Source organism: Gavia stellata, chromosome 6, assembly GCF_030936135.1.
Source record: "Gavia stellata isolate bGavSte3 chromosome 6, bGavSte3.hap2, whole genome shotgun sequence".
In the NCBI taxonomy this organism is placed as follows: domain Eukaryota; kingdom Metazoa; phylum Chordata; class Aves; order Gaviiformes; family Gaviidae; genus Gavia; species Gavia stellata.
Window position 1 is genome coordinate 38,107,009 of NC_082599.1, and position 22,913 is coordinate 38,129,921.

The 22,913-nt window shown below is 39.8% G+C and overlaps 1 protein-coding gene across 1 annotated transcript in view; it reads right to left on the bottom strand.

Moving 5' to 3' along the window:
• The window catches only part of JAZF1 (JAZF zinc finger 1), a 200,311-nt gene that overhangs the window by 85,724 nt on the left and 91,674 nt on the right, over nucleotides 1-22,913 (bottom strand). Inside the window, exon 2 of the mRNA XM_059818871.1 lies at nucleotides 5,519-5,591. Within this exon, the coding sequence (XP_059674854.1) occupies nucleotides 5,519-5,591 (73 nt within the window). The remainder of the gene's footprint in view (nucleotides 1-5,518; nucleotides 5,592-22,913) is intronic.

The window sequence follows — 22,913 nt, forward strand, 5'->3', positions numbered from 1 at the left end:
GATTTGCACTGCTGCTGAGAAAATGTTCTATAGAGCTTTTTGGTGGCACATCCAGCTATACGGTATGACCTCTGAGAGGTTAGAGTCTTTCATTAGCTTCTTACTGAACTATTGCTGATAGTTCAACCCCTGGAAAATCTGTCATAGCAGAACCACAGGAAAAAGTGCAATGCGTTGCAAAGAGCTGTGGATGCTGCTAGGTAGCTTTAACATAAATCACTATACTTACTGAAAACATGTTTAACTGTTACAACTAAATGCTAACACATAACCAGCTGTCCGAGGAAACCCACTGAACACACAGCAGAAGATATCCTCAGTGATAAAGAATGAATATGAATAGAAGGGGCCAATGGCAAGAGTGAACCTCCTGTACGGGAAGGAGTAAGAAGCACTTTAAATTTCTATCCAGCACTGAGCATAGTACTTTAAAAAAAAAAAAGTTAAGGCCAAAGAAATAAAGGACCAGTATCATGTGTCTTGGATGCTCTACTAAGAAATCACACGGATGTATTCAAAGGGCGTTGCCTCCAAATCCACAACCACCTTCTTGTTATTACATTAGAACATAGTGCATACTAAATATATCACTACCTAAAGACTTACCACTTTTTAAAATAACTTTCAAATGAGCATTAAATCCTATAGTGTTGGCTGTTAATTTTACTCCTGGAAAAAATAGGTAATAACAGTAGAACCAGAATTACTGAGCTGGACAAGACACTGGGACAGTTTGCAGTGGTTAGAACTTTACATGCAATTAATTCCTTTCACAAATGCATATGCTCACAGAAATGCTTGATTTTGCTTCTAGTGGTATTAAAAAAGGAAGCAGAGTTGGGAAATTCGTTCTTGAGAAGTCAATGACCATTGAAAGGAAAGGGAAATGGGGGAGAAGCCTGGAGCCTACAGGAATTTATAATGGTAACAGTGAGGCAAAATCTTCCTTGTTAAAAATAAAATCTGGAGGAAGGAGCAAAAATGTTAGGACTGGCTCAGAGACGTGCAAGGACAATCTTGGACTATTTACCCAAGAATGCCATCCAGTTTTGATCACAGGCTTCATTTGTGCTCCCAGCTGTGCACAAGAATAAACATTATAGACATTTGTCAGACTCATTCAAGAGGCTACCCACGGGCAACAGTGAAAACATTCACCTCAGTATGCTGTAACTGTTTGCAGGATTGATGCTTAGAACCTATTTTATTATATAACCTTCCTTGTATGATCTCAATTATCAATAGGAAAACATTATTAAAAAAGAACCTAGGATTAATGTAATTAAAAGTATTTTGGTAGCTTTTTAAACATTTTAAGATTAAAACAGTCTTTGTTTTCAACATTTCCCTAATATAGCTATCATGTGATTTGCAGTAGAAACACTATATAATTAAGACAGCTTAGTTTCAGTTGTAGGTGCATTCTAGTTTCCTCCCCCCGATGAAAATTTTTGAATCAAAGCAATTTCTGTATCTAAGGAAAATGTATTTTATAGAAAAAGTATTAAACGCACGTTTAGTTGTTCTGTTTAGGGCATATACTTCCAATAATACAAGTTACTATGGCACTTCCAACCTTCCATTTTCAAGGTGAAAGGAATTTACTCCAATAAATTATGCTTTCTTTCTATTTCTGGTACTTACCATCTCAAAGTTGAAATACCTCCTTTAAAACTTAATAGTAAAGGATTTTTCGTTCATTAAGTTTTGGAATCAACGTATTTTTTTTAATTACCTTTTTAGCCAGAGGAATTATTTGTATGCCTCTGTTGTCTTCTCACTTGTGCTAATAATGCTGGCATGTTTGGTTTGTTTTTAAAAAAATGAACAACTGTTCCCACAACAGCTACTTTCATCACTAACAGGTAACCAGCAGTATCCATATTAAACGAATTTTAGAATATGCAAATACTGAGGACCATTAGACTACTCAAGCCTAAACGCCTTGACAGTTATGCTGCAACACCAGACCTTCACATTTCACTGTAATACAGCAAACTTGAGAACCATCGCTGCCAAAGTCCCAGACCAACAGAGCCAGAGGCACAAACAGCACTATGTAGGTTCCAACAAACACCATGCAAAATTCATAGTCATGTTAATTAACTTAAAGCTATAAATAGTGTATCTGAGTAGTAGTATAAGCAATATTAATTATTGCCACTAATCACTGCATTTCAATGCAATACAAAATATAAAGGTATCTTGACCCATATACAAAGGAAATACCTTTAGGAAGTACTGGAGGATGTTGGCCCAAGTGCTCATTGGCAACTACTCCTGACAGATCACAGCCAGTATCCCATTTATGTAGTAGCACCATTGAACTTTCAGACAAACCGCTCCTATGTTTATGGGACGGAAGCAAACAATCTGCATGTGCTTTGGCAGTAGTGTGCTTACTGACTCCAATTTTGACTTCTAAGAAAGCCAATGGAAAGTAAGTAGGGAACAATCATTAATACCGGAAACTGCGTTAAAGCTACACTAAACTTCATCTGAGAAAAGGATTTGCAGCAATTCAGTCAGTGCCTGGTGCAAGTGTTTGATGTAGCAATAATAAAACCTTATGACCTATAATTTATATTTTGTCCACCGGTTTTAAAAGGAATGTTATCTGTCTATATGAGGATCACACACTATGGGAGCTGCATCTGTGTATAGTTACTGAAGGCTGTAATGGCAGTAAATCTCCACCAGAGAAAGAGACAGAGCCTTATAGATTCAGATGTCCACAACCTGAAGGTTGTTTCAAAACTCAAGGGCACATACAATATTGCTGTATTAATATGCCTAAGAAAAAAACCAGGGGTAGAAGGGAAATGGAAACAAGAGTATGTTTCAGGTTGGAAACAAAGACTCGTGTACCTTTCTGTCTCTACTATCTGCTTTACTGATACTTTATCCTCCCAGCTATCAAACCAGACAACCCAGATTTATGTTTTGTTTTGTTTTAGCTTATAATGGCCACCATACAACAGGGCAATCAGCAGAGCATAAAGCACACACACTTAATCTTTCTGCCACAACATATATTAAATGTACATCTTATCATACAATTCTGACAGTCCCTGAAAATCAGAAGTCCCTGTTTTCCCAGGCTCCACGAGAGCGTATGGCCCACACAGAACATACTGAATACACAAACCTGCACAGGAAGATTGTTTTAAGGTCTGGAACTCACAGCAGGAACCAAGCTAAGTTCAGTTCCACTTGGAAGCCATAAAAGCATGGGTTTAAAAAAAGTGCAGCAGTATCTGGTGTTTGATATCTAACAGTATGCAATATGTTTATAACATGTATTAGGCTACAAAATCTGAGTTCATAGCCTACAACAACAAAGCAGAACTTGCCTCTGGCATAGGTAGTGGGAAATAGAAGGCATGTCTTGTAGTGTAATGGATATTGCCGCTCTCTCAAGAGCTTGAGCTGCATAGAGCAGGTCATTCAATGAAAGACATCAGCACTTTGGAAAAAATTAAAATACAATTAGAAGAGCAATTAAATAGCAGCTGGCTTAAATATGAGTCAATTCAGATTGGGTTTTACTATAAGAACAGCTCAATTCAGTTCTGCAGAATTATTTCTCAGAATTGAAAGGGTAAGAAAATTTGGACAAAATATGTAATGAGTAACTAAAACTGTCTCAATCACAAAGAACTCAGTTAAAAAGGGTACCAAAATCACAAAATCTAGATGAGGTATCACTTTCAAACTACTTTAAAAGTAGTTTGATTCCAAGTCGGATAATCAAGACCTGCAGCACTTTCTGTGGTCTTAAAACAGCTTTTCCTATTTTTCAAAAGAACTCCCCTCTCCTCACATTAAGTAAAATAACCACAGAAGCAACAAGAGAAAACGCCCAAGTATATAATGGAAAAAGGGAAACATACCAACATAACACAACAACATACCAAGCCTACATATTGGGACCAAGCCTACATATTGGGGGGGGAGGGGGGGCGGGAGTTTTATACATTAAATGAGATCAACAGAAATAAGTGTTAAAAAGGGTCATGGTTAATTTCAAAATACACTTTAAAGGGTAGGACTGTCTCCAGGAAGAACAGGAGTTACTTGCCAAGTAGGAAATCATGTCAATACCAGTTATTCTTAATCATCATCGTCTTATGCAGTGGAGAAAATTTAGTCATTTCACCAAGTGAACACCACTTTCTTACTTCCATACCTCAAAGTCTTCTTCCCCCCTGCCACTGACACTCTTTCTCTGCAGCAAATATTATACAAAGCCAAACAGTGGATTCTGTGTTTGAAAAAGTTTGTCGTGTTTTTTTTTTTTTTTCCCAACTTGAAGTAAATTAGAAAGAAAAATTTTGCATTATTTGTGACCCATGAGAATTTGAATAAACTCAGTCTATCCTGAATTAAATTTTGGGTTAATTTTCCAGGCTTGTGAGTTTGTATCTAATTCTCCAGACAGCAAAGCTACAAAAGCAAACCGACGTCCCATGTGTAAAAGCCAATAATCCCATACAGAGTATTTTCCAAGAAATGGATTTCCAAAATGCAGCTGGAACCTTCAACCACAGTACACCTGATCAAAAAACCAGTATGATGTAAAAGAAGGCAAAATAATCCCAGAATAGCAGCATATATTGATTTACCTAGAACAGGAAAAAGGGTTTTAAATAAGGAATTACACTTCCTGTACAGTGTTCATTTAGGATTAGAAGATAGTCTGGCAAACATACTGAAAAAGGGGCACTGCAACTACACAAAACCTTGCCATCTTTCCCTTCCATGCAGCATGCTCCATGGGTCACTCTCCTCCCAGAGGAAAAGTAATCTGAGCTACCTCCATCGAATTCTGTGGTGTGCTTAGGTGAGAGAGAAAATAATAAGCAGCTCTCAGGCTGCTCTTTACTGTAACACAGCCTGAGACATAAGCAACCCTTCCATTCCTCCATACTGGAGTACTCTGGAGGTTTCAGTTCTGCCATCAGTCAATAACTGAAAAGTCAACGCTCTGTTATTTAGATAAATGCTTTAAAAATTCATTTAATTTCTTAATTTTTTCAAGTTTTAGGTTATATAGAGCTGGTAAGCAAGATTTTTAAAGATATACACTGTGGTTGAAAAAATTCCAAAGTACTGTAAAAAATTCTCTTACATATTGAACTATTATCAGATAAACTTCACTTTTGATTGAAAAAAAAAAATTCTTTCTCCACTCGTGTAGAGTACAAGAAAGTAGAAAATTAAGCAAAGACAGATTATCTTGCTTTGCACAAGGTTTAGCTTAAACATGAAAGGCTAAAGCCTCATCCCCTAAGTATCTGAGCAGTGCATCTGAAGGGCTACTTGTGCCCTATATAAAAGTGAAAAAGAAAATAGTTAAATTTTAATTTAATTGTCTTTCCAAACCAGGTGTTATCATAGTGTCATATAACATGAAACAAAACAGAATGCATACATGAGCATACCAATTTGGCATATGCATATACACACATACTGTGCAAACCAAGATCAGTCACACCTGAAAAAGAACCACACTTACCTGTTAATGTAACTTAAAGCAACATAGGTAGGCTGCTGAAGTTCTTGTTTCTCTAATACACGTGGGTCTGTATCTGGAATAAAAAAATACATACACTGAATTGAGTTTTCTACATTTACATTGAAACATATGGGACTGTATACTGCAAAGTAACATAAGCAAAGACAAGAGATATAAAATAGCTCAACCCAGTTTATCCGTATAGAGTATGCTTAGCACAGCACAATCATTTGTTCATTCATTCATAAACATAGTATTGCATTACTTTACACAAGAATTTGAAACATCAACAGTGATGTAATTTCCAACTGTCACAGAAGCTTTCACAATCCCCCTCATAAATATTAGTTTTCACTGCTTTCCATGATCTACAGTGTTAAAAGGATCAAGCTTTCTTTTTTAATGTAACTATTTCTAAATATGGTTGACACATTTTGAGATGTTTCAAGAGCAATTAGATCTCTTAAGTTGGGACTTCATACTTTTCTTCTGCATCTCTGAGTTTTGCTTTCTTCCTTCTCTACAGCTTATTTTCTGAAGCTCTCAATCAGAAAAGTCATACAAAAATGCACTTGAAGCAAAATGTTTGCCAAGCAGAGCATTGCCCACCAAAAGCCGTGAAGCAAACACAATCCAATTCCCTTGAGTGCTAACTTTCTCACTGAAATGAAAGAATGTTTTCAATCACTGTTTTCATTGTCCTTTTCAGTTAAGTTTTGCTTTTATCTAACAAAGTAGTAGTCTTGGTTTAAATTTCTGAAACCAAAACCAAGGGAGTATGCCCATAGTTTACACAGTTTTTTAATACAAAAAAATAGGATTATTTTGAGGTTCCAAATACAGCCTTGCCCTACATTCTAGAAACGCACCTTTAGGAGCTGAGCGTAAACAGACTTCAAAAGTCCCAATGGAAAATGTGCATCATGCCTGTGCAGATTACTACAAAGTCATTAACAACATATTTTATGCATTACTTTAAAAGCAATTCTGGGTGCAACTTCTGTGTTTTAACTATAGAGAATACAAACTGCTTTTACTAAATGGCTCCCCATAGCACTGCTGCTGTCCATCTTTTATTTCTGAGAAACATCTACTTTGTGTTGGGGGGTGGGGGTGGAGGGGAGAGAGGAACTCCAAGCAAACCCCACATTTTTGATTGCTCTCCCTTTGTCCTACAACTTTAAGCATTGTTAATATTAAAAAGCTCATTATCTTGATAGCCGCATTTGTTTGACCTGATCAGCTGCTTCTCGTGGTTTTGTTCTCTTTTTAAAACATGACACAGATATTTTTAAATCTGTCTCTGCTGCCCTGCCTTAAGGAAGATTTTTAACTGAACTGAATGGGGACTGTGCTTGAGGTAGGTTTATTTGTCACACCACTGCCCGAAGCAGACAGTATCTTTATTCAGTGAGCGGGGAATCCCCTGTCCCACCCCCTCAAAGTTCAGACTGATCCTAATCTTTCTTCCTGCATTTGCTCCTGCAAAGCTCAGGCTCCAGGATTTGCTAACATACTTTTATCGATATGTCCCTAAAGAGATAAATACCTTCAAGGAAGTTTAGAGAAGAGAAATAAAAGCACAAGTGCCAATTGAACCAGCAACTCCGAGCCTGTTGTCCTTAAAAGGAGCATATCTTGCTGGTGCCTGGGGAAATTCTGCACTAATTACCAGCACACCACGCGCTCTGTATTAAGCTAACCAAAGACAGCAAAGCATCAGCTATCTTCTGTGTTATCTTTATAATTCAATTCTCTAAGGAAGTTAGGTTCACGCAACACACAAAGATACTTTACTTGCCTTTGTTTCTACAAAACCCACAGTCATTTAGCAGGCCAAGCATACAACTGCTGTCATGGTGAGCGACATTAGATTTACACCTTGATGGTACATGGCCTGCCATGAAACTGTCTCGATCCAGAATGTCTGCAGAGCATTAATCCCAGACAAGACTATCTGAGAACTGCCTCAACCCAAGCTTAGGCATCTGTGGTTAAATGACTACGTTTTTGCTAATCCAGTTAATAAATGGGATTAACCTCCATCTATAAACAACAGTTTCTGTGACTGAAGGAGACAAAATTGGGGCTGGTTTACATCAGAGTGCTACATGTATCCGTGGGAGACGACAAGGGAAAGCTCTAATGAAGAGTCTACCACCCTTCCGCTGCTTGCCAGCAGCTCACCATAATACCAGCTGAAGATGAAAATGCAAAGACAAAAACCAAAAGCCCCATAAGCTTTGTAGGAGCATGTTATCAAAGCATAGAGAAATTTGCCAGCTGGCACCTGCACAAAGCAGAGCCCTATCTCTCAGTAGGTGCTGCCTGACACACAACGGATGCACTGCACACAGGATCTATTCAGTGCATCTATCCCTTCCCCCTCCACGTATCAGACTTCACATGTATTTCAGGTTGCTTGTGCTGTGTATCCCAGTTCCACCAAAAAATAATCCAGGAGGTGGTCAAGAAAGTCTTGTAAGAAATTAGCACTCAAAATGCTTGACACATTTTCTTCCTCGTGCAAGCTGCTGCTGAGTTGCCAGTCATGAGAACACTGCATTCACTTCTGCACTGTAGCAGGAGCTATATGTAACACTGTTGGATATTATTTATCTTCCCCAGCTATAGTAACAGAAGATAAGAAGAAAGCACAGAAACTAGAGAGAAGCAGTCTCGTGCTGGAGCCACAGCGTGGCCCTTGGAGAAAAGCAGACAGGAGCAGAGACCAGGCCAGCTGTGCCACAGCTGCCAGCAGCCACCCGGCCCCAGCACTGCCCTTCCCAAGGCAGAGGGGCACAAAGGCTGTGCCAGCAGCCCACCACACCCACCTAAAACTTGCACAACTTTGCTATCCAGGGTGCACGTACACTTTGCTCACCACTGCCAGCTTTTTTTTCACTGTCTTCAAATGCCACTGGTCCATTCGTTCCTGCCTCCATTCCCTCTTCCTCAACCTCTGCCCAACCTCAGCCAGCACCTTTCCTCTCTCCTGCCCCTTCCTAACCCCAGTTCTTGCTACTTGTCCTGCCTCCCATTGCTCTCTCCTGCCCTTGCTGTCATGCTGCCCGCTCCTCTCCCCTCAAAATGTCCCGACATATGAACAAGTTACAAATCACATGGAGATGTCTATAACCACTTGTTCACTCTTGTACCACAGGACTGAACACATATACAATTCTTTCCCTGTACTGCCCTCTTCCCTGTGGCTCGTGACACCCCCACCTTATTGTATCTTACTTTGAATTTAGACAGTCTCAAGTTACTTTCTTGATGTTAGTCAGCATACTTTTGAGCACAGGGTGAATATACATCACTGTTAACAACTACAAAAAGACCACAACCATCCCAGGCTTGCTTAAAAAAAAAAAAAAAAAAAAGAGAGACAATAATTGGGGTTGGGTGGGGTTTTTTTATTTGTGTTTTGTTTTTTAAAGATAGCAAACACAGCTACAGTGAGATTAAGTAGCAGTATTCCCTGCTCCTGAACCTTCAAGCCTGGACTACCAGTGCTCTGCTTCTGTCACACCTAAGCACATTCATACAGACACTAGCACCATTTTCTAACACCACACATGATGCCCAAAGCCACCTTCTCCAAACACATGGTACCCCACTGACCAGGGTGTTATGTATCAGCCAACACTCCCACCTACCTGAGTCGGGGATTGTGGGGGTGGCAAAAATCTGTTGTCAATCTCACAAAATGGCCTTGTATAATGTAAATGTTTAGTCAATGTTTCGTCAAACAGGGAGGCTGGTCAAAGTCAGCCAAAAGTAGCCTAAATAGTTTCCAAACAGACACCTAATAATGGATTAAACACTCACAGATGACAAATCTTTTTCTTGTAAAGTATTTAAGCAGTACAACCTAGGACTGATCTGAGATCCCTTTCTTGTTAAGAAAAATATTCAGACAACACACACACAAAAACAACTACAGATTTTGAAGGGACTGGTTGATTAGCATTACTTTAACCAGTTACCCTCACTTCTTGAATTAACATGGGCTATCGAAGACTCGCTACTTCATTAGTTTTGCTGTAACACTTTAAATCTGGTACATTAGCTGGCCTTATTACTTGTCTCTTCTCATAAGCATTATGTTCCACTGGTTTCATTCCACAGCAGGAAGAAAGAAAGTGCTATGTACTTTCTGTAATGCTGTGGGGTTTTTTTGGCTATGTCCTCTTATTTTACTATGGTGTTAGATTTTGGAAACCCCCCCTTCCCCTCCCCCCCCCCTTTTTCTTTAATTAAATGTTATTTTAATAAAATTTTGATTTCATATGAACCACCTCAGGGTTTTGTTCTGGGTCCTACCACCTCACTATCAAAAGACTGAAGTGTGAGTGCTAACATCCATGAGAGGGAGTCGCTCAACTAATCATCTATAGGATTAGACAACTCCAACTTCTCACATCCACAACCTGTTTCATACTGGGCAATCAGACAAGTAGTATGGGTGTGTAATTAAGGCAAAGACCATAAATTGCACTGTGCCTTGTTTGAACTGCTCAGATGAAACCAGGCATTTTCTGTGGAGCATGTTCTAACAAAATGAATCACTGACTGCTGAACCAAGCTATCATAACTAAATCATCTCACTCTACAAAGAAATAACTTGTAGCTTGAAAACACTGCAGAATCCTAACTTGGTGAAGTATTTTAAAGAGAACAAATAATAAAAAAGGCATACCCATTCTGTATAAGTACAATCTTCATCAATTATGTAACTTCGTTCTACAGGAGTATTTCTGCACAAAAATACATGCCACATCTTTATCATATCATGGAACAGTAAGTTTTGGCCTACCTCTATACAAGAAAGTTATCATAAGCAACTTCACAGGGCACACAGAAAAGTGCTAACAATTTTCAGTGGCATTATTTTTACAACTGCAAGCTTTCTTCTTACAAGGACTAGCGACTTACAAGTCACTACCACTAGCAAAGTGGTAAAGATAGAAGACAAAATAATGACTTTGAGGAAGTAAAATTTAAACTACTCTTCAACATCTTGAATATGAAGTGGGCAGTGCTGCTTTTACCCCACTGTGCCACCACTTAACAGGCAGAAGTTGAGGTCAAGATTGACAAGAGTCCAGGTACCTAAAGAAGGACGTATGAATCCCTGTTCACATAAAATGAAGTGACTGGACTTTCATGATTTTTTGGTAGCTGTATTCCTCCGACAGATTTCACTGATGTTGTAGATATTACACTGGGGGGGGTGGGGGTGGTGTGTCCATATCTTAAAAATACCTAGGTTCGAAAAACGTGTCTTCTATCAGCCATGCCATTACTTAAACCAAATAGCTGCAACAAAAGCAAAAAGACAAAACTCCCCTTGCCAACACAAGGGGGTTATTTCTGTTTCCGTTTAATCTCAGAAAGAGTAACAAAATGCCTCAAATGTTATGAAAATAATGGCCCTGCAAAGGATTTTAAAAGCACCAAAACTCATATTTACAAGGACCAAGGTCTTGCAGTATGATCTATCTCCCAAGTCACTCAGAGATGTTTACGGTCATCTCACCTTTTTGTGCGAGATCGGTGCAAGATCACACTGGAGTGAACTGCCAACACAGAGGTCCCCCAGACTCACAACTGGCTTTGTCAGAACGTCCGTGCACCCGTTCCACTCGCCCACCACCAGGTTCGCAGACTGCCTGTCTTATATTTCACTTGGCCTTGAAAACTGGCTGATACAAGTCAGCTCAGCTAATTAATTAAAACCTACATGTCCCTTGAAACTAGCTTGCTTCACTAATGATGCCAAGGCAAACATTTCTGTTGGCTTCCTCGAAAACCTGCAATTGTTCTTACATGGATGTAGCTTAAAAAGCCAGAAACAGATAAATTAAATGTTACTGGAAACTGTTCCCCGTCCAAAACCTCCATTACAAGGAAGCCAGTATGAATTTCACAGTTTCAATACCAAATGCAGTGTTATTCAGGTCTTCTTATGAGTTTAAAGGACAAGATCACAGACAACTATGATTTTACAGATACTAACACCATCCCCAAATTATATCTTTAATAGGGGAAAAAAAAAAAATCTCCAAAAAGGAGATGATGCTTTACACTTCAAAGACAGAACATTGGAAGATAAATACCATGATTCTGCAAGAGTTTTAAACCTACCTGACTTCAAGAACACCTTTAATATTTACCCACAAGTTTAAGTTCTTTCCAAGATCAAGGTGTTAAATGCCACAGAGATGGACTTATCAAAATGTGTGAAACAGATTAGATACCAAACTTCTTCACATTTCCAGATGAAGCTCTCATTAAATAGATTACTAAGAAAGCTACATTCAGGCAAGTACGAACAAGAAAACACTGTATTTATTTCAACATTCACCGTTTCAGTGAACACTAGAGGCTTCAGAATATTTTTTTAGTACAAAATTCTCCCTGTTTGGTCTATCCCAGACTTGTGAAAATACCTCAGTTAGCTGCAAACAGTTTATTTTCCCCATCATATTGCTCGTAAGTGCACGAAGCCATGAAAAAAAAAAAAACCCTGAAAGACACAGGCCACATGAATACTACAAGAAGGTCATGAAACTGCAGTCTTTTTGGCTGGTTGGGAGACAGCTCTATTGGGCTGACAGTGCTCTACTGGCACTCTGCTGCTGCTCAAACCAGGCTTGTGTACTTTCCACTCAGCAACTGATTTATTGCAATTGTTGCATTACTGCAGAAGGATAACGGAGTCCAAAGCCAAGGTAAGGCATCATAGGTCACAGTCCAAAGTTTAAACTACTGTGGACCTCTCCTAAAGCCTGGAAGCACAAAAAAGTTAGCAATAATCTTAACAACTGCAAATTACATACCACACATGTAGGCAAGTGGTTAGCAAAAAAGAAATCTCAAACGGAAGGTTTATTTCAATAAAGGCTGCTTCAGGAAAAGAAGCCAGCAAGTATATATTGGGAATGCACACACAGGCAGCTGGAAGGCATAGAAAGCAGCATCTGCTGACTTAACATTGTGGTTTAGCACACGCTAGCCTCTTCACATAGGTGCCCCTGACAAGGAAGTCAAACAGTCTTCATGGAAGTTCCTGAAGAAAATAGGAGTTTGTAAAAACTGCCTCTTCATAGGAAAAGCACCCTGACCCCAGGGACACCACTCCAGTATTTAACCTTCACTAAGCTTTATGACTGCAGAACCTCTAAGAAGCAGTCAGAGGACATCACTGCAAGAGGGACCATATAAAAATGGGGGCCACAGACATCCAAAAGCAGCCTGCTGAAAATTAAAGCACAAAAACCTCCAAGAACACCACAACCAACAGCATCCATTCACTGCTGCAGACCAGCACATGCGAAACTCCATTTTATAACACATGGATGGAAGAACTGAGAGCTTTGTGGTATGAGAAAATGGTAGGTTGCTGGGTGATAAGGTAGGAAGTATATGCTATCTCAGATAACCTACCCAGAAACAAATCTGTGCTTTGGTCTGACAGCAAACAGAGTAGAGCATTTTTTTATATAAGCAAACAGAAGAGTAGAACATTTTTTATATAACACTATTACTGAGCAATCCTGTTTCATCCTTGCAAGTTGCCGCTATTTAATTCAGACTGTGAACTCTTAGAAGTCATGGCCATCCCTTACCTCCCATGGCCCAGCCAATAGGGTTGTGATTACAGCTTCACATGTACTAATTTAATGCATAATTACTAAAAGCATTTCTGGTTAAAATGGTAGCTCAGCAACACAACTGAGTAGATCATTCGACATTTTCAGTTTTTAATTTAAAAAACAAATAGCCAAGTAAACATAAACACAAGGATTTGCAAACGTTCTGAAAAGTATCCTTCATTAAAAAATATATTTGTGATATAACCATATGTAAGATATTTCAGTTATGGACAACAGAAAAAAGAAAGAATGCATGGAGTCCCATAATGGATCCTGAATTTTTAAAACGTTCTGATTTCTGCAATTAAGTTAATTATTGCACACTAGTAAGTGACCACAGTGCTCCTCAGTTGCTGAAAGCAACCTTTGGATCTGTCACGCTGTCTTCAAATAGGCAATTAAAGTGAAAAATGAGAGTGTGCATAACTTTCCAATGCCATATATTATATATAAATAACACAACACACAAATAAGAACAGGACAGAAATTCTCAACCCAAACACTTGATCAACTTAGTCATGCCTTCATCTGTTTATTTAAAAATATATTACTTCGCCACTCTTGTGGTCCTTATTACGGACAATCTACTGCCTTAAGAAAAGATTTCCCTTGCCAGAAATTAAAAGAACTTTCCATTACTCTGTCCCCAAAATAATTTGCATTAACCGAGGTTGGATAGTATCAAATGTGCTAGGATAACCGCGAGGTAGCGGACAAATCCAAGCAACTGATCTGTTCCTTTGTTCCTCACTAAGGCAGTCCGGTTGACCAGAACTTGCCTGAGCTTGCCCTAAGGGTTGCTTTCTTGCTTTACACCAATTTACAGTACTGTAATCCAAATGCAGAATTTGTAAAATTCTTTATTTAAAAGATTAAAAAAAAATAAAAATCATACACTGTAAGCATTCTCCGTGGGAAGCTTGAAGGTCATATGCAGCCTGTGAGGACAACATCACAGCTCCCTTCCCATCCCTACAAGGTATGCGAGCTCTCTGTGTACCATCTTGCATTCTCGTCGCTTTCCCGAAGCCCCTCTCTCTGGCAGGCGAGCACAACTAGCATCCTCTCCCAGCAAAGAAATTCAAGCTGTGGCCTTTCCTGGTCCCATTAGAAGCAGTGAGGATTAGATACACAGCCCAGTCCATGTGGGCCTCCTCAGACCTCCAGCACAGCTAAACGACAGGCTACCACCTACAGCTTGCGGTTGCCTCTGGCAGAAGGGATGGCACCTGATCAACCAGTTTTTAAGCCATCTCCCATGCACCCCCTCCTCCAAAACCCCAACCAAAACTCCAACAGCAACTACGAAGCAGGGAGCTGTGTAGGAGGGTATAACTGCAGTTCATTAAGAGAATATTACTGTGCACTGTGATTGCAGACATCCTCATAATATTCTCGGTAGCTTATGTCTCAGAATATAAAAAGTAATGCTGTAAATCAGATACTTAATTTCTATTCAAATGGAACATAATTGCTGGTAACTAGCTGCAGAGCTACAAATGTCAAAAACGCATCTCATGATCTTTCAGATGTAGTGAACTGCAAGCACACTTCATGTGCTGTGATGCTTTTCCACTTATGTTAATTAGTTTCTATTTTAAACATACAATTATTGCTGCAACCAAATGCAATAATTAATAGTTACTTTTAATAGGTAAAATATTAATTAATCAAATCAACAGGAGACCAGCAGAGGTCTAGAAAGGTCCCTTACTGAAGGGGAAAAAAAAAGTCTGCTGCTACGTTATGTTATTTTATTTTACCTTTTAAGTTGTGAGATGTATTCCATTTTTAAGCATTTGAAATGTTAACATCTTGCTTGCAACTTCTAAGTGCAAATATACTTAATGAAGCTTGAAGTAAAGAAAAATTAGAATGTCATTTTCATGGAATTCCTCAACATTTAATTCAAGTCCAATAATCTCATGAGGTGCCACGGCAAAGTGTTAAAAGAAAAGGTCCATTTGCCCTTAACAGTCAAGCACACAGGACATAACATATATTATTAGTACTCTCTAAAATGATCCCATTTCAATAATGAGTAGTTTTATTCCTCACCATGCTACGATGTTTCTTTTGTCCGAGAGTTTTAAAAACTCATATACTGTGGAAAGGCACTCACCTTTAACTCACCCGAATCGGAAGCTCCCCAAATTTAATTTTAAAAAATTAAGTCTGTAATTTAGGGGTATTATTCTATTCTGAAACAACGATAAAACCACCTTCATGGCACACAGCAACCTCGCCACACACACTAGGACGATGCTCTTTTTAATCACTTTTGTAGGTCCCGACTACACTCGGTGCCCTCTGCACGAGTGGTAACACCACAGCTCTATTGGCAGAGCCCTCTAATGGGGACACAGCAAGGGCACACCAAAAGAACTTGTTGACATAGTTGTATCACCTCCCCAGACGACACATGAGGCCAATAAAAACACTCTGCCAGCATAGCTGTGACCCTCCCCTGGAGGCTGGAAGGTATGGGGATGCCTGTCGGGAAAGTGTTTTTCATTCCCTGTGCTGACAGACTGGAGAGAAAGGAGGAAAAGGGCTGGAGGGTGCTTTCCAACGCGGACCCAGCCCTGCATGCAGATTTTCTAGGTGTTCAGTCAAAAACCTCTGTTTCCAAATCTCACACATTTCTCCACTCACGAAGGTCGTACACATCATTACCCATTACATTTGGAAGCAAACAGAAAAATGAGGAGCATTCACCTTGCGTCCAGCATTTTGCCAAAATTATGAGGAAATAGTTTTTAGAGTTGGCAATGGATTGATTGAGGGTTGAGTTTAGTAGGTTTCTATGAGAACCTGGGCAAATCCATAGGGAGGTTTGGCCTTTTTTGGGCAAAACCTGGTTAATTAGTAGTAGAAGAGCCATCTTTACATAAACCACAAGTCTGTGCTTTTTGAAATCAAGCACATGAGGTGAGTACATGCTTAAATCCATATTGTAGGATAAATAGTTTTGCATAAAGCAAGCAGTTATTTCAAAACAGTTAGTTTTCCTATTTAAAAAAATTGAAAATTTATAGGTTTGTGTCTTGCCTTTTTATTATTATTACTCAAATACTCAAACCCTTGTTCTCATCTAGTTTTAATAATGAAAGCCTGGCTAAACATTCCAAAAAAAATAAAACCTAGTATTACTTTAAATAAAAGTTCAAAATATATATCTTGACAGTTCTGATGCTTGAGGGTTTTATTTCCCAAAGTAGTAATGATCTCCAGGAGTTAAAATAATATGATTATATCCCAACTCCATGGCCAGCTAAACCACAACTGAACTTCAGTGGCACATATTTCATCTGCAATGTCAGAAGATCTCCTTTTCAGACTACCAACATAGCACTAAATTTTCAAGTGTCATTGAAAACAGGCCACTTCTAATTTTGGCTGGAGACACTAAAATGAACCACTATAGGCAGCACAGCTAGTATTTCACAAATTAAACCTCTTCATCTTTACCAGGAATCAAAAAGGAAAGCTTTTTACTGTAAGTTATTTACTGTGTCTTCACTCCTCTGCAAACCATGGTTGCAGGCTTTTTTGGTTTATTTTTTGAGGGAGGGTTGTATTAGAAGGAAACAATACATATTCTTCCTGCGAGTCTCTAAAATTGCTACAAGAAGCTTAACTTCTGGGCTACTAACTTTGCACAGTCTTGTAGGAGACAGACTGTATTCCTAATCTTTGCTTCCTGCTGGCAGGAACAAGGAGTGCACGAAACTAAGCAATTTCTTGTAAGGAAGAAGGAAATGGCATCATTACTTAGCATTACTCAAAAGAAGCCCCCTCCAGAAGATGGCAACCACGGCTGGTGGAGCCAGAGGCTGGTGGAGCAAGGACGGGAACCGACTGCGTAAGAATGCCAGGTGCTCAGATAACCTTTATTTCCCGAAATGTCTTTTCCAAAATTCATTTGGACATACTGTGTCTTACACAATTTTATTTCATTGGAAATAATTTCATCACCAACGTGCCTTATCCAAGACTACGAACAACCCCACATTTGTCACCCGTGCTACGCATAAAACATCCAGAAACAAGCCCACCCCACAGGGAACAAGAAACACACGCACACACATCATGTATCAGTGCATTTCTTGCAGGGGGGTAGGGTTTCTAAGAGGAAGACATCATCACTGAAAATACTAGGTTCACATTTGTGCACTACTGTGAGGCAAAAAACCTACTCCTCTGCAAACAAACTGACAACTATTTATATTTAGGTTTACTGCATCTCTTCTATAGCACCTTTTTAAAGTCTAATATTCAATCACTGGGATAACAAGAACTGGTATGGAAGAAATTCTTAAAGTGCTGTTAACCATAAGCCCGGAGCAACAATTTTGTCTGCCCTTAAATACTAGTGGTGGAGCAGATCCACTGCAATTTTGTACCTTTAATACCTGCTCTTGAAAGAGCATTTCAAATTATCTTCTCTTGAGAACTAGTGAGGTGAAATAGATTATTTCATGCCCTCAAGCTACCACCTCAGTTCCTGTTTCTCCAGCCACTGGAAGCCAAGGGTGGTAACTGGTTTGGTGCCCTCCACTGAATAACATCTGGCCACCTCGGCCCAGCTCCTAGAAGACAAGAGTTTGCAGGGCAGGGAAGAGGTGAAGTCCCGCAGCTTGACTGAAACTGGGTCCTGTAATTTGCTGTCTCAGCGCAATGGTCTGAACTGATACAACACAAAGATAAAACTGAGGCTTTACCCTCACCCAACCACTCAGGAACTGAGGCCTGTGGAGGGATGAGAGGAAACATTTTCTGCCCCAGGGAACGCTGTGCCTGCTTCCTTTGGTGAGAAAATTTCAGATTTTCAGCACAGCCAAATGACTTTTTCCTCATCATTAAGGCCGGTGTGGATTTCCACACGCTGACTCACCCTGGTGTGTCATCCGCGGGAGGGGACAAGAGCCGCAACTGAGGGAGCGAGAGACGCTTTTCACTCTTAACCCGACCAGCAGGGAGGGAAACGCCCTTCCCACAAGGGGCAGCGGCGGCCACTCCTTCACGGGGAGACACGAGTGCAAAGAAACGCCTCGTACGAGTCCTTAGTAGAAGATGAAAGAGAAACGAGACGTTCAGCTCTGGTGTGAAAAACATACCACCGGGGGCGGGTCGTTAAAGCGACGAGGATCAATTTGCACTGGATTTACCATAGTCTTCGCAAGCCTCCCGTGCGCTTCCATGCAGGGACGAGCACGGCGTGCTCAGCCCGCTCCGCCAGCTGAGACCGAAACGCACCGACGGGGCGCTGCCACCCGCCCAGCCCCGCTGCAGGCGGAGGCCGCGGCCCCGAGGAGAGCCGGGCCCGCCGCGCCCCCTCGCGGCGGCGCCGAGAGCGCGGCGCCGGCCGCCAGCGCCGCTGGCCCGCCGCCATTTCCCCTCCCGGGCGCAGCTGGGGTGCGGAGCGGCCGGCGGCTGCCGTTTCATGAACGTTATTTCACCTCCCGCAACAGGAGGGGTTTTCGAGCGGTTTCTCACCGTCTGAGTTTTCTCCTCACAAGGCACCGGCGGCAGCCGCGGTGTTTCCCCTGCCATTTCTGGCAGGTACATAGCCCCTCGGGTGCTCTATGCCAGTGGTGATGGGAAGGATGGTAGGAGGTACAGCATATAATAACTAGTAACAATAACAATACTGTAAATCTGCTCCTGTCAGGGGAGGCCAGAGCAAACGACTGGGAGGACACCTGAGCATGACAACCTGCCACGGAAACACGGGGCACTGCAAGTGCCACACCACGGCCCCAGGTCTGCGATGGCGGGGCCACTGTGTTTCAAAACGGGGTACACAAAATGGCTTCCCTAATGAATGCGGCAGGTACGCTGGTTCACCTTCACAGAAGAGGGGTGTGCAGCAGCCTCAGCCTTTATCGCCACTCAGTACCATTAAAACATTCCTGTTAGAACTCACAGTGTCAGCCACTGCTTAAATACCAAGTGTGTCACCCCTCTTCAGCTATTTCTTTTCAGTCATTCCTTCAAAACAGAAAGGTATTGAGATACTTTTTCTACTTCAATAGCTCTGATGTAGAGAAAACCCAAATCAGATTGAATTAAGCTAAGCCTCAATGTCTTTGAAAGACAAAACTTCAAGGCTGGGGAGGGAAGAATGATCAGTTTAAAATAGCAAATAAATTCAGTTAAGCCTAAAAATGTTGACATTAAGTAAAGATTTAAGGAAGTCAATGAGCTTAGTAATCAAAAGTGTTTTAAGGCCAAGGCATGTTCTTATACATTATAGTGTTACTTTATTATCCCAATCAAAAACATGCTGTGTTCAACAAATAAAAATTCATTTTCCAGTTTGAACACAAAGGAAATGCAGTAAGTTACCAACTCCTTTAAATTTCTAATACTCTCTTTGCCCTCACATAAAATTTGAATACAGAATTATTAATCAAATAGTCACACCAATGAATACAAAGTTAGCTTACCATACCAAAAAAATAAAGTATTTACAATTAAGACAACAGGAAGACTATTCCCTAAAAAAGCTCACAAAACATTACATTCAGTTGTTTGGCTTCCACAGTTATGCCTGACATTCACGTAAGCTGAAGTGTCTGTACTTCCTTACTGTTTCATGTAATAGAAAGCAACAGAAGGGCACTGCACTTTTGACAGGTGGAAGTGGTGCTCCAGGTTCATACAAGTCAAGCTCAGGAAGGCTTCTCAGCAGAGAAAGCTCATTTTCTGCTCAGGAACACCTAAACGGATCAAGCAATCTAATAAATACACTGATATGTCAGAAATCTGTTTTAATTAAGTTAGGATAAGATAAAAGATACAAAAGAGAAAATTTCCTACAAACAGTAAAATTTCTCCTTGCACTGAATTATGTATATGAGCTTGCTATGTTGTGTATTTCTGATGTCTTGTAAGAATGCAGACAAGCAATGCCTCGCTCCTAGCTCAGTACAACTTCAAAAGGTAGTACTGCTTTGTTTCAAAACAGTGTTAAATTTACTGTATTTACAAGTCTGTAGCCATCTGAAAAATGGATTATTCAGAATCACCAAAATATCAGTTATTTTGCTCTTCTTACGTATTATAAGTATTTAGAATCAAGAACTTGAAACAGGTAGTGGGGAAAGGAGGACATCAGTGATGTTGAAAACTCAAGCAAGGCCTTCTCAGGTCATGATACATAAATACCTACAGTATATATACACCTTTCCTGGTATCTCAAAGAAAAGATGTACATTCCTCTAAACAATCCAGCTGCTAATTTTACATTTAATTGCTGCCAAAAAAAATTACTTCCTGAAATGATGGTTTGGTACCTTCTAAATTCTATTATTGTTACTACTAAACAGCAATTAACTGTTAGAAGTTGATAGCATTATCCATTATTACAGCAATAAATCTTAATATTATTTTTATTGTTTCTCCTCTCATCAACAGCTGGTTATGAAATAAAAAGCACAGCATACATTTGTCAAAATGATTTAAGGGATATGATAAAATAGAGACAGTAGATAAAGGTTCTGATGCCGAATTTAAGGACAATTTAAACTCTGATTAATTTGGCTCAATGTTTTTTCAGCTATGCTGTTACTTACTCTGTTGGGAGTAATTTTAAACACAATTTTTAAAAATTCTCTAAAGGACATAAAATAATTTGGCCCAAAAAGACTACCAGTCTACAGAAAGACATTTTCAACTTTAAAAATAATAGTTCTTTCTCAAAGCATATTTCAATAATCATCTTACAAATGTAATTGCACGTAACATTAGAAAAAATAACATCACCTTCCCAAGTATGTTACTACATGCAATAGCAGATGTCTTCCCATTTGTAGTCTGTTTCTCCCTTCTCAAGAAACAGCTTTAAAATTTCAACCAAACTCTTTAAAATGTTTCCATCAAACACTTATTTGAAAAGGTATGGCCAATTAAAAGGGTATTTGTTCAGAGGAAGAGCTTGTTTGGTTTGCTGTTTCTATACAAACTAATAAAAGAATCCAACTGACAACAAAATCTTTCTCCAGGTTCAATAGACACCTGCGTATCAGCATCAGGACAATATAATTCCATTCCTGACGGGATCGGTTCACAATATTTAGCTGAAGTTGTTTTGAACCCTCTTTGTATTCAGGACTAACATGGAGTAAATAAGCATGGTAGCTGTATTACAAGAGAAATTAAGACCACCAGCAAGAACACTCCCCTCCCCCAAAACATTTTCCCTGCCCCTCCCAATAAGACTTTTCTACTCCCTACTCCTCTTTCTAAATACATCCACTAAGGCTAAGTGAAATATCTCCCTCTCCATTCAGTTCAGATTTTAGCAGCTTTTAGTATTCATTCCTTAATGCAGTGTCAGTGTGCTCACCCCTTGCTCTACAGAGTGGTATTGATTTGCAGTGAGAAGCAGAGAAATGCCTAGTAACTCCTCCATAATTTATTCTAGCTCTAAAGCTTTTCATTACAGTCAGCAGACTACCTAATAGCCTAGTCAAAATGAATACAAGTATCTTCTATGACAGAAAACTGTGGGGAAGGTGGCATGAATTAAAGAATATGGAAATAAACACCTTAAACAAACCACCTCAGTGGGAGACTGACATTGTCTGCCAATGAACTGCAGGCAAGATGCTTAGAAAAGCGCCATAACAAAGAAAAAGCTGCATATTGTTCTAGGGTTCCCATGTCAGCACCACCCCTGAAGCCAGAAACATTAATAACTTTTCTTTTGCTTTTCTTCTTTCTGGGGAGGAGAAGGGATTTGAAATCAAAACAAACAAACAAAAGTATCTAAAGAAGATCGCTTTTACTGCTAGTTGAAATCTGTCCATGCCAAGTACTAATGTAAAATGCTGAAGATTTCTTGGTTTTGTTTTGAAAGGTGTAACAGAGTCCTACAATTCAGCTGAATCGTAAAAAGCTTCAGACACTCCTTACCAGAGGCTCTCCACTGCATCAGATCGGAAGCCAAGCTTGCCAACTTGGTGAGGTAATTAGCCTTGCCTACATCTTTTCCTAACTAGATCTCCCTTTTTCCTCCTTTACATACTTGGAAAACACTTTACTAAATTTAGTAACAATGAAATGTACCAGACTGACAGCTGTCAAAAAATGCCCTCTGTATTGCCTTGGTAAGCAGAATTTCAATATGAGCAGTCAAAATGTAAGTTTTTCTATTGTTGTATCACTGGGGTAAACACCTTCCAGCTTCCAAGTTTGAAGGCATGTACTGGCATATCATTCCAACACAGGATGAGACCCCAATACTCCAACAACCCGTTGCAATCTGACTTCAACAGAAAAAAACCTGGTGGAGTGGGCTGTGGAAGGAAGGTACAGGAAGGTACAAGATACTCTAAGATCCCTCAGTCTAAATCATCAGTGGACTAGGACAGAGGTGGATGACAGGAGGCAGACTGCACTACAGTTATGATGCAGCCTGAGGTAGTGTCTGCTGGAAAGACAATAGTCCATTCTCCATGTCTATGCAATAAATGGCCTTCTCTCTGCAGCTAAGATTATAAATCAGCATGTTTTGCAATATTAAAAGTGACTCCAGCTACAAAGGAACCAAGATCATAAATTCTTTTCAATGTACCTTTGAACAGCATCAGGCAGTAGCGAGGCTTTTCTGAGAATGTTAGACAGCTGTAAATAGCTGCTTCAAAGTTAAGTTGCTATTACAGGACACAGAAAAGACCTGTATGAACTATTTAATTAACAGATCAAGCCAGTAAGACCCAGGAGGA